This window comes from Elaeis guineensis, chromosome 1 (genome assembly GCF_000442705.2).
Source record: "Elaeis guineensis isolate ETL-2024a chromosome 1, EG11, whole genome shotgun sequence".
NCBI lineage: Eukaryota > Viridiplantae > Streptophyta > Magnoliopsida > Arecales > Arecaceae > Elaeis > Elaeis guineensis.
Genome location: NC_025993.2, coordinates 94,368,675 through 94,384,679, shown reverse-complemented (window position 1 = coordinate 94,384,679; position 16,005 = coordinate 94,368,675). Strand labels below are relative to the sequence as shown.

The window sequence follows — 16,005 nt, the reverse complement described above, 5'->3', positions numbered from 1 at the left end:
CAACCAGACATAGATTAGCTGTTTTGCCTTAGATTTAGTTCCATCATATCTAATTGAGCTCTTTGCTGTCATTCTTCGTTTGTCTTAAATCATTATTGCCACCTTCTCTGAGCAAATGTTTTAAATTCGGATGGCTCCTTCCACTATTTTCTTGCAATGGATCGTTGTCTAAAGAAAAGGCCATAAAATAGTGGTCAAAAGAATTATTGCCAAGTCAGGGATAGTTTTTATTAGAGAATCATTATAGACATCAACATGCAAATACATGAAAGTTAGGGGTTTATATGTAATTAGTGGAAACAGAGAAATATTTTTATGTAATTGTCACATATATAGAAATATACATGAATTTCTCATTTTCAGCTGTTTTTATTTTCTTCTTCCACACCTTTCATATACATAATTATTTCATTTGTCTAACTGTTTTATCTTCTTTGAATATTTTTGGCAATATTTCTCTTCTGACATGCAAATTTGATGGTGAAAGTTTAGGCACCCAGTTGGTAGCCCCCAAAAGGACCCTTGGGCTGAAATAACGAGAAAAAATTCTATTATCTAATTGTGTTTGTGGGTGAGGGTGTTAGGTTTCTTTTTCATAGTCTGGGCCATTCTTATAGTTTTTAATCGTTTAGACTTTTTTCTAAAAAAAATCATTTTGGACTCGGGTGGTACTTGTTCATGTTTGTCGTGACGCAAGGTAACAGGCCGAAATGTCCTCATTGTGTCTGAGATAGCTTACCGGCATCCGGGACATGTGGATGGTTAGTATTGGACGGAACAGCTTTATCGTTTTGTGTACAAAAGATAACAAACGCATGTGAAGGCACTTGCCTGGTAGGACCATCGCTTTTTGATTTGATGGAACTGAACGTTGGAAATATAATACCATTTTCCCAAATCCTAGTACAAAACATAGCGTGAGCAAAACTGGCCCTTAGTGTATGGGTAAAAAGTAGATACTTTCTACCACAATCTCGTTGAACTGCTCCTTAACTTGTCGGTTGCGTATAATTTTCTTTTATACCAGACTTAAACTGCGTAACGTGACTCTGAAATAAAGTTTATATTAAAGCAATGCCGTGAAGTGCTTCAATTTTTGTATGCTGATATAGCTTCCAATGGTTGCGAGTGAAGGGTAGCCACTGGCATTTAGCCAAACCATTCTCAACTGAGAATGAGATGACCATGAAAACAAGCCAAAAAAAGCGAAGCTTTAGTAGGGTAAAAAGTTATTATAAAGAAAGAAAAATAATCATAGTTTAGAGACCTGGCTTAAAGCCCAATGCTTTTAGGGCATATTTAGTATTGTTTAAAATAAATAATTTTGTTTTTAATTCAAAAAAATACTTTTTGGAAAACAAAAGTTTTTGGTAATAAAGTATATTGCGGCCAATTCCCTGTCGCCTGTTGCCGGGGACAAATACTTGCAAAATAGCGTCTACGCAGATCGGATTTGTGTCCGACGGAGATCCTCCGATGCCTAAGTCAGAGAGGAAAGTTGGTGAACAGGAGTTGAATATAAGCAGCAGCAGAGTTTTGGCTCAGAGTTGGCTTATCAGCTCTGTTTTCTTTATCCCTTTTTATAGATGAGATTTTTGTAACCATCGGACGTAGTCCCGTGTTTTATAGTGCTAAATCATCGGGCCATAATCACGTAGTGGATCATTAATTCTCATTGATCACACCGTGATATGTGGTCGAAAATCATTCGTGACAGTTATGATATGTTGAGCAGATTAGCCAACCATATGTCGGTGGAACCGATCATATATCGGTAGAATTCATAAGCGATCGTCGGCTGGTAGTTCTGTTATGTCGATGGTCTAAGTCATTTGCTGTCGATCGATAAAAGTCGAATCATTAGTCAGTCAATCGGTAATAGGTTGGTGCGGTTCGCTCAGTTGGTCAATGAAGAGTCAGAACTGCATATTCAGTTAATGTAGAGTCAGAGTTGTACATCCGATCGGTCGGCTGTTGTTGAGTCAGAGTCGATAGTCAGTGGAACTGAGTCGGGGGTCGATTAACTTACCCCAATAGTTGTCCCCCCATCCAGTCATCTGGAGATAATGTTGATCATCCCTGCAGTCGGTTGATTATTTACAGCTTTCTCAGTTTGCAATTGAAGTCGTCGATCAGCAGGAGATTGAGTCGGCGGATCTCTCTGATATTTTTCGAGGTAGCCTCATTGAATCAGGACTTCTATCTCATCCCTGAGCTGGATGCATTGTTCGGTATCATGATCGTGATCACGATGGAACCGACAATACTTCTTTCAATCGCAATTTCTCGACAACGTCTTCATCGGTAGGGGGTGTCGTAGATATTCTGCTCCTTCGATCTCCATAAGGATCTGTGCACGAGGAGCAAAAAGAGGAGTATAGGAGTCATACCTGTTGTAACTCGATCTTGAACTCTGTCGTCAGGGCGAAGCTCGCTTATTGGATGGTGGCCGACTTGATTCGACCGAAGCTCCTTCCTTTTTTTATTTCTTCTTCTTCTGATTTTTGCCTTCTGTCTAATGTCGGTCAGAAGCTTCTTCGTCTGTGCGCATATATTTGTATGCACGCTCTAGAAATTTGGTATAAGTCCAAAGGAGAGTTTTATCCAAAGAATATATAAATCAAGATTTCCTCAGACCTCTTTTCATGCCGAGATAGCCATGTTTTTATTAAGATCTTTGACCTCAAGCATGATCGTATTAAAATAAACCACGAAATCTCGAAGTGTTTCAATCTCTCCTTGCTTAATTGAGAAGAGACTATCAGAAGTTCGTGGCAGCCTTCGACTGGTGCTGAAGTGAGCCACGAAAGAATGTTCTAGCTGTTCGAAAGAATATATGCTTCCTGACTGAAGTCTGGAGTACCAGGCTCGAGTAGCTTTCTGAAGAGTTGCCGGGAAGCCGATGTATAAGAAGACGTCGATCGCCTCCTAAATCGTCATGAGAGCCTTATAGCTCTCAAGATGGTCGATCGGATTGGTGGATCCATCGTATGGCTCCAACTGAGGCATCTTGAATCGAAATGGGATCGGTTGGTCTAAGACATGCCGAGAAAATGGTTGGACGGTGTGAAAGGCGTAGTCGTTAGAGGACTTCTGACCTTCCATTTGAAGCTGAGCAAGTTGGCGATTGATTTCTTGAAATTTACGTTCATAATCATCGAATCACCATTGGAAAACTCCAGAGGTTGAATCTCCCAATGAGTTAAAGGGGGAAGCAGACGGTGTTCGCGGTTGCTTTTCTTTCCTTGTTCGATCCAACTGAGAAGGAGAGGGACATCATGAATGTAGGTAGTGCATCGAGAGTGCTGTGAGTGTCGCTGCTCATCCCGATGAGAGAGCCGAGACGGCCGCTCTGGTGAAAGAGACTGTCGTAGATGACGGCAGCTGTCTGGATGGCATCGAATGCGCCACCGGTTGCTCTGCCGGTGGCTGTGGTGGCTGGGTCTATTGCTGCTGGAGGCTTTTGACCGCCTCCATAAGAACAGTCATTTGCTGCACGAGTGCAGCAATCTGAACATCCGTGGTGACTACAGGATGTGAGAAACTAGGCTCTGCTACTGGAGGAGGGGGAGGAACCTCTTTCCGACGAAAAGAGTGCCTCGCTGATCCAGTTGCAGTCGAGCGTTGGGCTTTAGTTTTCGTCATTGCAAGTTGTCTTCCTATCCCCTTCATGGTGCGCCAATCTGTTGCGGCCAACTCTCCATCGCCTGTCGTCGGGAGTAAACACCTGCAAAACAGCATCCACGCAGATCGGATTTGTGTCCGACGGAGACCCTCCGATGCCTAAGTCAGAGAGAAAAGTTGGTGAACAGGAGTTGAATATAAGCAGTAGCAGAGTTTTGGCTCAGAGTTGGCTTACCAGCCCTGTTTTCCTTACTCCTTTTTATAGATGAGGTTTTTGTAACCGTCGGACGTGATCCCGTATTTTATGGCGCTAAATCATTGGGCCATAATCACGTAGTGGATCGTTAATTCTTCTTGATCGTGCTGTAATATGCGGTCGGTAATCGTTCGTGATGATTATGATATATTGAGCAGATTAGCTGATCATATGTCGGTAGAATCCATGAGCGACCGTCGACTAGTAGTTTTGTTATGCCGATTGTCTAAGTCGTCTGCTGTCGATCGGTAGAAGTCGAATTATTAATCGGTCAGCCGGCAATAGGTCGGTGTGGTTCGCTTAGTTGATCGATAAAGAGTCGGAACCGCATATTCAGCTGATGTAGAGTCGGAGTTGTACATCGGGTCGGTTGGCTGTTGTTGAGTTGGAGTCGGTAATCGATTGAACTGAATCGGGAGTCGATTGGCTTACCCCAACAAGATGTGATAAATATTTTTTAAAAATTAAAAATTATTTTAAGAAGAGTGAAAAAAAAAAATCCAGCTTTCTTTTTCATTCGTGACAACTACTTTTTAAAATAAGGATCCAAGCTTTGGGTAGAAAATAAGGATCCAAGCTCGAAAGGCATTCTCCCATCACTGCCATCTATCTTTGGCACAATAATCGGGAGTAAATAGATCTCATCTATGTACTATCTCATGTATTGGTGTGGGACCATCTAATCATCTTGGTTGTACCCGTCATTGATTGTTGTGGTAGGAGCTTGCTTGTGGACAAGGATCCTAAATTTTCTAAAAAGCAGAAGCAACTCCAAGCATATTATTAGATAAATACAAAATAACTCAGAAAAAACATCATGGTAATAAAAATTGAAAATCTTTTCCCTCGAAGTGTGGGTGGGGTGATCTTTTGTTGCAGCTCATTTTTTTTTTCTCTCTTTCTTGGGGTTTGCAAGGCATCTTAGAACATATTCAGTACATTGATTGAAAAAAGACAGTTTTGCAACCAAAACGAATGCATTACAATTGATCTATTCTGCTTTCACCTGAAGGTAATGCTTAAGTCATTATTATCATGATTGTTCTCCAAGAATATGATGCAAGTGTAGTAATTTGCATCATAACCTGGAGCAAGAGGAACCGTCAATGATTCATAAATCTTGTTACGTATTATTTGTAATGTATCAAACACCTGTTGTCTTCTGAGAGAACTATCGACTTTCAGCAATCTCCAACTTGTAATAGCTTCATCATGCTAATCTGGTTGCTTCTTTTCATCAGGAGCCTCTCATGGTGGAGTCCCTCCGGTCGAAATTGCCCTCCGGCGATCGAGCTGTGCCGAGATGGCCGAGACTAGTATTCATGCTGGGCTCCATGAGCTGCCTTGCCATCAGTGCAATCTCCCACCTCCTCGCCTGCCACTCACGCCGCTTCAACCTCTTCTTCTGGCGGCTCGATTACACCGGCATCTCCATTATGATCATCTCCTCCTTCGTCCCTCCCATCTACTACGCCTTCTTCTGCAACCCCTTCGCCCGCCTTGTCTACCTCTCCACCATCACTGCCCTCGGCCTCTTTGCCATCGTCACGCTCCTCGCCCCGGCACTCTCTACCCCTCGCTTCCGCCCTCTCCGCGCCTCCCTCTTCCTCGCCATGGGTCTCTCCGGGGTGGTTCCGGCGCTCCATGCATTGTGGATCCACTGGGAGCACCGTGCGTGCCATGTGGCGCTGGGTTTGGAGGTGGTGATGGGCCTGGCATATGGTATAGGTGCAGGCGTCTACGTCAGCCGGGTGCCGGAGAGGTGGCGCCCGGGGGTGTTCGACATCGTCGGTCACAGCCACCAGATATTCCATGTGCTCGTGCTCGTCGGAGCGCTCACCCACTATGCTGCCACCACTGTGATCCTTGACTGGCGGGATCGATCAGGCGGAGCCTGCGCCGCATCGTCCCTTGGCATTGATTTTGCCTTTTGATATGGCTTGGTTTGATGGGAATCAGATGTTGTGTTTGGAAGTAGGAGGGTGGTTTGTTTTGGAGTAGAGGAGGCTGAGGAGAGGGATGGCATGCAGTGGAAGAAGCTGAGAGGGGGAAGACAGAGATGGAGCTACGAGCATGATGCTATTCTGCTGTTGTATTGATTTCAATGCGGGCTAGGTTAACACCATACCTAGGGCAATTGGTATACTACAGACTTTGATTGTTGTGTTCGCATCCATTCATTTATGGAACATTCACTGAGAGACTCTGAAGGTCTCAGCCCCTCAAAATTCATTGCCAAAACACTGCTATTTACTGACCCTTTTTATTTTTTATTTTCATAATGAAGCAATGCATGGAGGTGGAGTATGGAGTGTTTTTGATGGTAAGCAAGAATGAAAAAGATTAAGGTCCAACATATAACCTTATGATCACTGAACTGGGCTGGACTCTCAAAGGAAGCTAGACCCAACTAAGACGTTTTAGAATATCCGAAGTGAGAAGCATCCGTGGTGCAACAGCATGTGCCTCCTTATCTGAAATGCACTACCTTTACAGATATTTATGCAAGAAATGAGAACGAGGTAGTGCAGTCGGAGGATTTGAATGTCCTCGTGAGGCTTCAAAAGCTTTGTCTAATTCGTTTCATACCCTTGGCAACTTGGGAAGAACATTTGGTGATTAAATCTGGGAGAAATTCTTTGTCTACCATCTTCGGCGGACAAAAAACATGCTACTTTATTTGATTGAACCATATAGTATAATTAATAGTGGGACAGACATTTAATGCAGCTCAATTTTTTTTTCAAATTTTTCTGATGAAAATATCCTTCCCTTTCAAGATACAAGAAGTCATGAGACTCAATATAATATCATATAAAGATACAAAAAATCATATATATTATTCAAAATATTATAAAATAAAAAAATAAGATTATTATTATTTTATGATGCTTTATATGACTTCCTATAAATCCAATGACATCCCTGATAATCTTATGATATCCTATTGCCTAGTATGATATATTATTTTAATAATATTACTTTCCAATAATTGTTCATAGAATGTAAAAGAATATCATATCATTATTATAGATGTCATATAATTATTAATTACGATATCTTATTATATTTTATGATATCTTGTTGATTATTATGATGTCATGTTATTATCTATGCCAAGCATGAGTAAAATAGAATAAAAGATGATATCTTGGAGGAAAAAAATATTTTCATCAAAATATTTTTTTAAAAAAAATTAAATTATATTAAATATTTATTTTATTATTAATTATATTATATGGTCCAATCTGATGTATTTTTTCTTCACTGATGGCGTCGATTTCAAAAAAATCAACTTCCATCCCTTTCCCATCTGTCCAACCTACTTTACTTTTCGTAGACAATATGCTGGGCAGTGGTTATGCTTTGTCCTACGGTGGTTTCCAGAGCTTAAAGGAACTCTGTCTATTTGATTTGTCACGACTCAACCAGGTATATTCCTATACTTGATAATAGAGATAAAAATTCAATTATTATATTCCTGAACTGGTTTTTCTTTTATAGTGAAGAACCAGTTTATTCTCTCCTTTCACAAACTCAGAATTCTATAACCAGACGAATCACCATCTGCGTTCAAATAATCTTATTGTATTGGACTGTAGAACCTTTAATAATTGCTTTAGACATGTTTTTTTGACAATAAATTGCTCAGGCATGCTTGACTGTGATGATTTTATACTGATTTTGTGATTTGAAAAATTTGTTGATTAGAACTTAATTTTATATATTGAACTATCTATATGTCCATTTCAAACTACCCTCCTGACTCATTAGAAAAATTGAATGCATCTGGCATTCATTCCTCTAGAAAGGACTGATAAGGCTAGTGGACTCTCTTGTAAAGTTAATTGAGCCAAGATTTGCCTTATCAAATAAGAGGGAGGATTGGATGTTAAGGATCTATCCCTTTTTAATCATCTCTCGTGTCCAAGTAGGGATGGAGACTTCTCAATCATGATCTGAGTCCGGAAGATTATTCTCAGATGTTTTTATATTAAAAATGTCAAATAATCTGTTGCCTGAAAACTTGGTACGCACTGCTGTAGCTAGTATTTAGAGAGAAATCCCTAATAGCATGCCTCCAGTTTGGAATGACATCAGTTTATTGGTTGGCAATGGGATGGGCATGCTTTTTTGGAAGGATGCTTGGTTAATTGAGCTGCATCTTTTGGAAGTTTTTTTCTAACATCGTTAGAGCTCCAAGAATTAAATATGGTGTTGTTGCAAAGTTCTTCTCTTGAAGAACCAACCCTTGGAACTCAAGAGCAAGTCTTCCCATCCATTCATTTATGGAACAATTCATTGAGAGACTCTAAAGCTCTCAACCCCTCAAAATTCATTCCCAAAACACTACTATTTACTGATCTTTTTTTTTTCCCCCATGATGAAGCAATGCATAGAGGTGGAGTATGGAGTGCCTTAGGTTCCAAAGAATGCATATGGCACTGAAACTAAGGTTGTTCATCCTACCAAAACACTAGGGGGGAAACAGAAAGAAAGTGAGTTTGCTCCATCTTTTGTTAAAAGCTTGGCTTGTGTGATAAAGAATTTGTCACAAAGCTCTAGAGGATAGATGGCAAGATCAGTCTTGAACTGAGCTAGAGTGCTCCTAAAAAAAATTTGGTGAAGTCTACTGGAAATCCTACAAAAGAAGTCCAAGATCCAATGGGATACCCTCCAGATTAGGATCTTCCGATGATTAAATTAGTTGGGGCCTTAAGAATCAGTAGTAGAAATGAAAAAACTAGAAGGCAAGAGAAGAGATTTTTAATGAGTAGAGTGAGGACTCTTGTTCCTTTTAGTAGGGGAGTTGAAGGAATTCAGCAGAGTCTCATGAGCTTTGTGAGTTCTGACTTACCATGTAAAGGATATCCTACCCCTTTTTATATAGAGAGTGCTTCCATGGGCCGTTAGAAAAGTTTGTTAGACCGTTAGTTTGTTATAATAAAATGGCCAGCTATATGGAGATCATGGATTGTTTATCCATATGGACATTACTAGCTGTAGTATGGTTGGAAGACAGTTGCTGTTGAGTTGACTGATAGCTGTAAGATAACTGTCTATATGTTTTTGAGTAATATCAGTCACGTAGGTCTTGGTACGAAGTCCCATATGGTAGATTGATAAACAACCGAACTGATTATATTTCATCAAGAACTAACTCTGGTCTATTTAGACCGGCATAGTGTTGAGCTGAAGGTGAATGTAGATTGAAAATAGCCAACTTGATTTGGAAGTATAATTCAGATAACCTTGATGTTGCCATGTATCTTGATGGTGAGGTTTGTTATATGTACCAATACATACCCCCCACTTTTTATATTCAAAGTGAAATTCTTCACATTAGATGTGAAAAGTCAATTCAAAAGATCTTATCTGACTTGTGCTATCAATATAAATGCACCATACGACCGATGATTATGAATATTAATTTTTTAATCATTCGAAGCGATACGTCATTTCTCGAAAATGATCTATCAGATTCAGTAATAATGAGTGCTTAGAGAATTGAGAGCTCATTATTATCTAGATGGCTATGCCCAGATGTGCATGCACCATATGTCACACTGCCATTGGTCTCCTCAGTTGTCACATGGATCAGACCTACATGGCTTAATCAAGAAGAGGTGTGTTAAACCAATTCTCCTCAAAATCATCAGATTATTGACAGGTGGCATTGATATGATAGTATAGCTGATCAATCTAAGCCGTTGATAAGTTCTATAAATAAATCTATATTCTGTTTGAAAGTCACTTTACTATTTTTTTTGTGCAGAAGCTCTATCGAGATTCTCTCAAAGCTTTCTCAACACCATCAAAACTAGAGAGAAGATTTTTCAGCATCATCAGAGTCGAAAAAAAGACCACCAGAGTTAAGAGTTCTTCAAAAGCTTCTTTAGAACCTTTTCCTTATCTATTAGGTGGATTCTTTTGTTTTTGACTTCTTTCTCATGCGACTTTTAGGGTTTTAGGTCTTCTAGATAGTTCTTTTCTTTTTTTCATCTGCTTTCTCCTTTTTATCTATTTCTTTTTCTTTTCTTTTAAAAAATATCTTTCGATAACAGTGAGATGAGTCAGGACGATCATGTATCTCGGTCGATCCAATAGCTACTTGAATAGTGGAAACTTCACCTTGGACAATGATCGAGGTCAGTATTTCAGGAAGAGAGGTCCGAAATCTCCCATAAGAGAATTCTTAGATTGCTTCGGCCTAGCACTGAGCAATCTATCTTGACCGATCTCATTCTTCAAAAATTTAAGAAAAAATATTCAATGTCTGAAAGAACTCTAGCTCATAGCTCTAGGTCGGGATGATCAGATTACTAAACCTTCAGAAGATTGTGTCGCATTTTATGACGAGGCACTTCGGTCTGAACTTCGATTTTTCTTGTATCCCTTCTTCAGTAATGTCTTAGGCTTCTATAGGCTCCACCCAATCCAAGTCACTCCCAATGCCATTAGGATGATCATAGTATTCATTATTTATTGTAAATTCTCTTTCTTATAGAACTTAGGATCTCTCTCTTTAGGATGCTGTTCATCCTAAAGAAACATCCTTATGAAAAAGACTGGTGATACTTTTCACCTTGGTTTAAATATAAATTTGGTCCTACTCTTCCATCTTCTATATATAATTGAAAAAACTATTTGTTCTTTCTTTCTTCTAACATTTCATGGGGTTTCAGCTACAACTAGCGTAAGCCTAAAACCAAATGAAACTCTAATAATGAAATATTACCTGAGGTTGATAAGGCTTTTATGAAACTACTGGATATGAAAGTACCCAGGCTGAGCTTACTGGTGACCGACCAATTTTTATTTGATGCTAGCATCAGTCAAATCTCTCCTCAGGATAAGTCCGATGTCAATTTTTATTCTTCGTTACTTTCACTTTGTTGGGTATAAAATACCCTTAGCTGAAGTTCTTAACAGGATTGACCCTCCCAGGACTCCTCCGACTTTCGACTACAGATGGTATCTCTCCGGACTTTTCCAACAGCCGGATTTCCACAGTACTTACTGAATTCCTCCGACGGACGAACTCCCATTGCACCACCCGGGCTCTTACGGGAGGTGGCCCATTGCCTCGAATTTCGGCTGCCGGTCAACTTCGCCCGGACTCCTACGGGAGCCGGACTCCGCCCACGACTCCAATTGCAGGTAAACTCCGTCCGGACTCCTACGGGAGCCGGACTTCGCCCTCAACTCCAATTGCAGGTAGACTCTGCCTGGACTCCTACGGGAGCCGGACCTTGTCCCCGACTCCGGCTGCAGGCAGACTTTGCCCGGACTCCTACGGGAGCCGGACTCCGCCCCCGACTCCAATTGCAGGTAAACTTCGCCCGGACTCCTATGGGAGCCGGACTTCGCCCACGACTCCAATTACAGGTAAACTCCGTCCGGACTCCTACGGGAGCCGGACTTCGCCCCCAACTCCAATTGCAGGTAGACTCTGCCCGGACTTCGCCCTCACTCCAATTACAGGTAGACTCTGTCCGGACTCCGACGGGAACCGGACCTCATCCCCGACTCCGGCTGTAGGCAGACTTCGCCTGGACTCCTACGGGAGCCGGACTCCGCCCACGACTCCAATTGCAGGTAAACTTCACCCGGACTCTTATGGGAGCCGGACTTTGCCCACGACTTCAATTGCAGGTAAACTCCGTCCGGACTCCTACGGGAGCCGGACTTCGCCCCCAACTCCAATTGCAGGTAGACTCTGCCCGGACTCCTACAGGAGCCGGACCTCGTCCCCGACACCGGCTGCAGGCAGACTTCGTTCGGACTCCTACGGGAGCCGGACTTCGCCCTCAATTCCAATTGCAGGTAGACTTCGCCCGGACTCCTACGGGAGTCGGACTCCGCCCATGACTCCAATTGCAGGTAGACTTCGTCCGGACTCCTACGGGAGCCGGACTCCGCCCACGACTCCAATTGCAGGTAGACTTCGTCCGGACTCCTACGGGAGCCGGACTTCGCCCTCAACTCCAATTGCAGGTAGACTCTGCTCAGACTCCTACCAGAGCTGGACCTCGTCCCCAACTCCGGCTGCGGAAAGACTCCGCCCGGACTCCCACAGGGGCCAGATCTCATCTCCATCTCCGACCGCGGGAAGACTTCGCCCGAACTCCTATGGGAGCCGGGCTCCGTCCCCGACCTCAATTGCTGGTAAACTCCGTCTGGACTCCTAAGAGAGCCGGACTCCGTCCCTGACTTTGATTGCAGGTAGACTTCGCCCGGGCTCCTACGGGAGCCAGATCTCGTCTCCAACTCCAGCTGCGGGAAGACTCCGTCCAGACTCCCACGGGATCCAGACCTCATCCCCGACTTCGACTGAAGGAAGACTTCATCCAGACTTCGAGCTCCTCTCAGACAGGTAACGAGCCACCTCTCTCCGTCGGATACTCCAGTCGGACTTCGGCCGACAGGCTTGGATCCTCTAGCAGGCCATGGCATTTTTACGAAGATTGCACTCCAGCCGGACTTCGACCGACAGGCCTGGACCCTCTAGCAGGCCATGGCATTTCTACGGAGATCGTACTCCAACCGGACTTCGGCCGACAGGCCTGGATCCTCTAGCAGGCCACAGCAACGGCCACGACTCTGCTCCGCTTCCTACGATGGATCCTGCGCGGCTCCATCACTCCCTGGCAGGCCGCAGTAACGGTCATGACTCTGCTCCACTTCCTGCGACGGATTCCACGCAGCTCTATCACTCCCTGGCAGACCACAATAATGGCCACGATCCTGCTCCACTTCCTGTGACGGATACCGCGCGATTCCTCCATCCTCTGGCAAGTCACGACAACGGATGCCGCCCCACTCCCCGCGACAGACTCCACATGGCATGTCCCGGTGACAGCCATGATTCTACTCCACTACTCTTCGCAACAAACACCTCCTGACCATGGGCAGCCCACTGCCAGACGGTTACAAATATCGCTATCAATTTGTTGCTCCCTCCGCCTATAAAAGGGGGACCCCAGATACGTATTTCGAGAGGCTCTATTTTCTATCCCCAAAACTCTGCTAAAATTTTTGTTCGAGCACTCCATTCTTGTTGAGGCAGAGAACTGACTTGAGCGTCGGAGGGTCTTGCCGGAGTAACCCCACCTCTGGTTTAGACTTCTTTTACAGGTCCCGGTGGCGACCGCGACTCCCTCGACTCCAGCTTCTCCGACGCAGGCGGATTTTTGCACCAACAGGATTGACGCTAGGGGAAGGGGTGTGTGTTCGCAGCACCCTTGTTCTTAAAGGAGCACTCAACGGGACCGCCTTCGGTCATCTTTTCCGACATCCACTCCTCCTTCCCCCACTTGATCTTCGCCCGATGCCTCCCCACAAAGCATCCACACAGCGATCCACGGCCTCCACAGCCAGATCTCAGGCTCCGACCTCACCTCCAGTCTCCCAGCCTCTACCCCCTCCTCCGACAATGGTGGTTGGCGCGGAGCAATTCGACCTACTGGTGCAACAGGTCAGAGGCCTCACTGAAACTGTGCAGGCCATGCAACAGCAGTAGCAGCCGCAGGCATCAGTGCGATCGGAAAGAGCATCGCCAGAACTCCAAAATCCGATGGTGGGACGAGCCACTTGGGCCGACCGCCCAGTCTTTCCTGGAAAGATGAATCCAAGGGTGGAGAGCCCTCAATCAGACCACGATTCCACCCCTGGAAGATCTCTGCCTCCATCCTGCCAGAGGACCCTCGAGACCCGCAGTCCAGAGGATTTCCTGGATCGGAGGCTTCAGGAGATGAACCGGCGGATCGAAGAACTCCGCCACACTCCCCTCGCTTATGGTGAGGATATTTGTACTGACCCTCCCTTTTCTCAAATGATCATGCAGGAGCCAATCCCGCCGAACTTCAACCTCCCCCAGTTTGAAAGCTACGACGGGACTTCGGATCCGTTGACCACCTGGAGGCCTTCCGGACAATGATGCTGCTTCATGGTGCGCCCGACGCCATTCTATGCCGAGCCTTCCCATCCACTTTGAAGGGAGCGACGAGAAACTGGTACTCGACGCTGAAGTCGGGTACCATCTTTTCCTTCGATCAGATGAGCCACCAATTTGTGGCTCATTTTGTCAGCAGCTGGCGCCCCCGGAAGGGTTTGGAGTCCCTCATCAACATCAAGCAGAGGGAGGGGGAGTCCATTCGGGCCTACATCAATCGCTTCAATATCGCTGTGCTGGAGGTCCGAAACTTGGATCAGTCGGTAGCGATGGCCGCTCTGAAAGGCGGCCTTCAGAAGAACGACCTTTTATTCTCCCTGAAAAAGTACCCCAGGAATTTTGCAGACCTGTTGGCTTGGGCCGAAAGGTACGTCCGAGCGAAAGAAGCCTTCAAAATGAAGGATGAGGAGACCGCGAGAGAGCGGCAGGCAGGAGACTCAAGTAAGCCCGCAGTCGAAAAAGGGGCGAGAGAAGCTCGACCCCGTTCTCGAACTCCTCCTGGGCACAAGCGCGCCCAGACTCCTCCTCGAGCACGCAGGCAGGGAAGCCCGGATCGTCAGGCTCGGAGGGTTTCTCCTCCAGGAAGATTCTGCAACTATGCCCCCCTCAACGCATCGAAAACCTAGGTGCTGATGGAGGTCAGAGAGCAGCTCCCAAGGCCAGAGAGGATGCGCACACACCCCGGGAAGCGCAACCCCAACAAGTTCTGCCTCTACCATCGTGACCATGGCCACGATACAGAAGAGTGCATTCAGCTCCGAGACGAGATCGAAGAGCTCATCAGATGAGGTCAGCTCGACAGGTTCATTCGACGCCGACCTGAGGGCAGAGAGGATCGACCAAGGGCCCTGCCGCAACCTGAACCGTCGAGGAGGGAAGAGTAGCCCGGAGATCGACCTCCAATCGGGATCATCAACTCCATCACCGGAGGACCTCAAGGAGGAGCAGACCTTCCACGACCATGGGACTTGAAAAACCTGTAAATGTATTACTAACGACTTTACTTTGAATCAAAATTCCTTTCGACTTTGCATATTTTTTCCTTTTGGCATGGACTTGTTACGACTGGGGATAACCCCTTCAAACAATCAAAACAAGGTCATGTTAGGAACAGGAGGAGAACCTCATCCTGACATGGGCAAAATGAAAGTTCGATTATCTTAAGATCGGACTGGGGGAGAGGCCCATATAACGGCCCTTAGGTGCCCCCATGGCCATGTTAAGAACAGGAGGAGAACCTCGTCCTAACATGAGCAAAATGAAAGTCTGATTATTTTAAGATCGGATTGGGGGATAGGCCCATACAATGGCCCTTAGGTGCCCCCATGGCCATGTTAGGAACAGGAGGAGAACCTCATCCTAACATGAGCAAAATGAAAGTTCGATTATTTTAAGATCGGATTGGGGGAGAGGCCCATATAACGGCCCTTAGGTGCCCCCATGGCCATGTTAGGAACAGGAGGAGAACCTCGTCCTAACATGAGCAAAGTCAAAGGCCCGATTCTTTTAGACTGGATGGAGGGAGAGGCCTTACAATGCCCTTATGTGCCCCCACAGCCATGTTGGGAACAGGAGGAGAACCTCGTCCTGACATGAGCAAAGTCGAAGGCCCGATTCTTTTAGATCGAATGGGGGGAGAGGCCTTACAACACCTTTATGTGCCCCCACAGCCATGTTAGGAACAGGAGGAGAACCTCATCCTAACATGAGCAAAATCAAAGGCCTGGTTCTTTTAGACCGGATGGGGGGAGAGGCCCTACAACGCCCTAATGTGCCCCCACAGCCATGTTGGGAACAGGAGGAGAACCTTGTCCTGATGTGAGCAAAGTCAAAGGTCCGATTTTTTTAGACCGAATGGGGGGAGAGGCCCTTGCAACGGCCCTTATGTGCCCCCACAGCCCCGTTGGGAATAGGAGAAGAACCTCGTCCTAACCTGAGCTGAGATCGACTACGTCAAGAACAGAAGGAGAACCTCGTCCTGACGATGACAAAAATTCGATCGCCCAACAAGATCGGATGAAGGGAAAAGTTCCCTCAATGGCACCTCTACACTTCTACGCGGCCCGCAAAAAGCAAGGGGAGGACCCTCACTCCGAAAAGAGAAAAAAAATTAAAAAGGGAAGCGACGAACTACATCGACAACAGATGAAAGACAAACTACACCAAAGAT

At 45.0% G+C, this 16,005-nt stretch overlaps 1 protein-coding gene across 1 annotated transcript in view; it reads left to right on the top strand.

The window, feature by feature from the left end:
- LOC105035796 (heptahelical transmembrane protein ADIPOR2) overlaps positions 1-6,108 on the top strand; it is a 7,162-nt gene extending 1,054 nt beyond the window's left edge. Inside the window, exon 4 of the mRNA XM_010911495.4 lies at positions 5,122-6,108. Within this exon, the coding sequence (XP_010909797.1) occupies positions 5,122-5,814 (693 nt within the window). The 3' untranslated portion in view covers positions 5,815-6,108. The remainder of the gene's footprint in view (positions 1-5,121) is intronic.
- Positions 6,109-16,005: the final 9,897 nt, after the last annotated feature.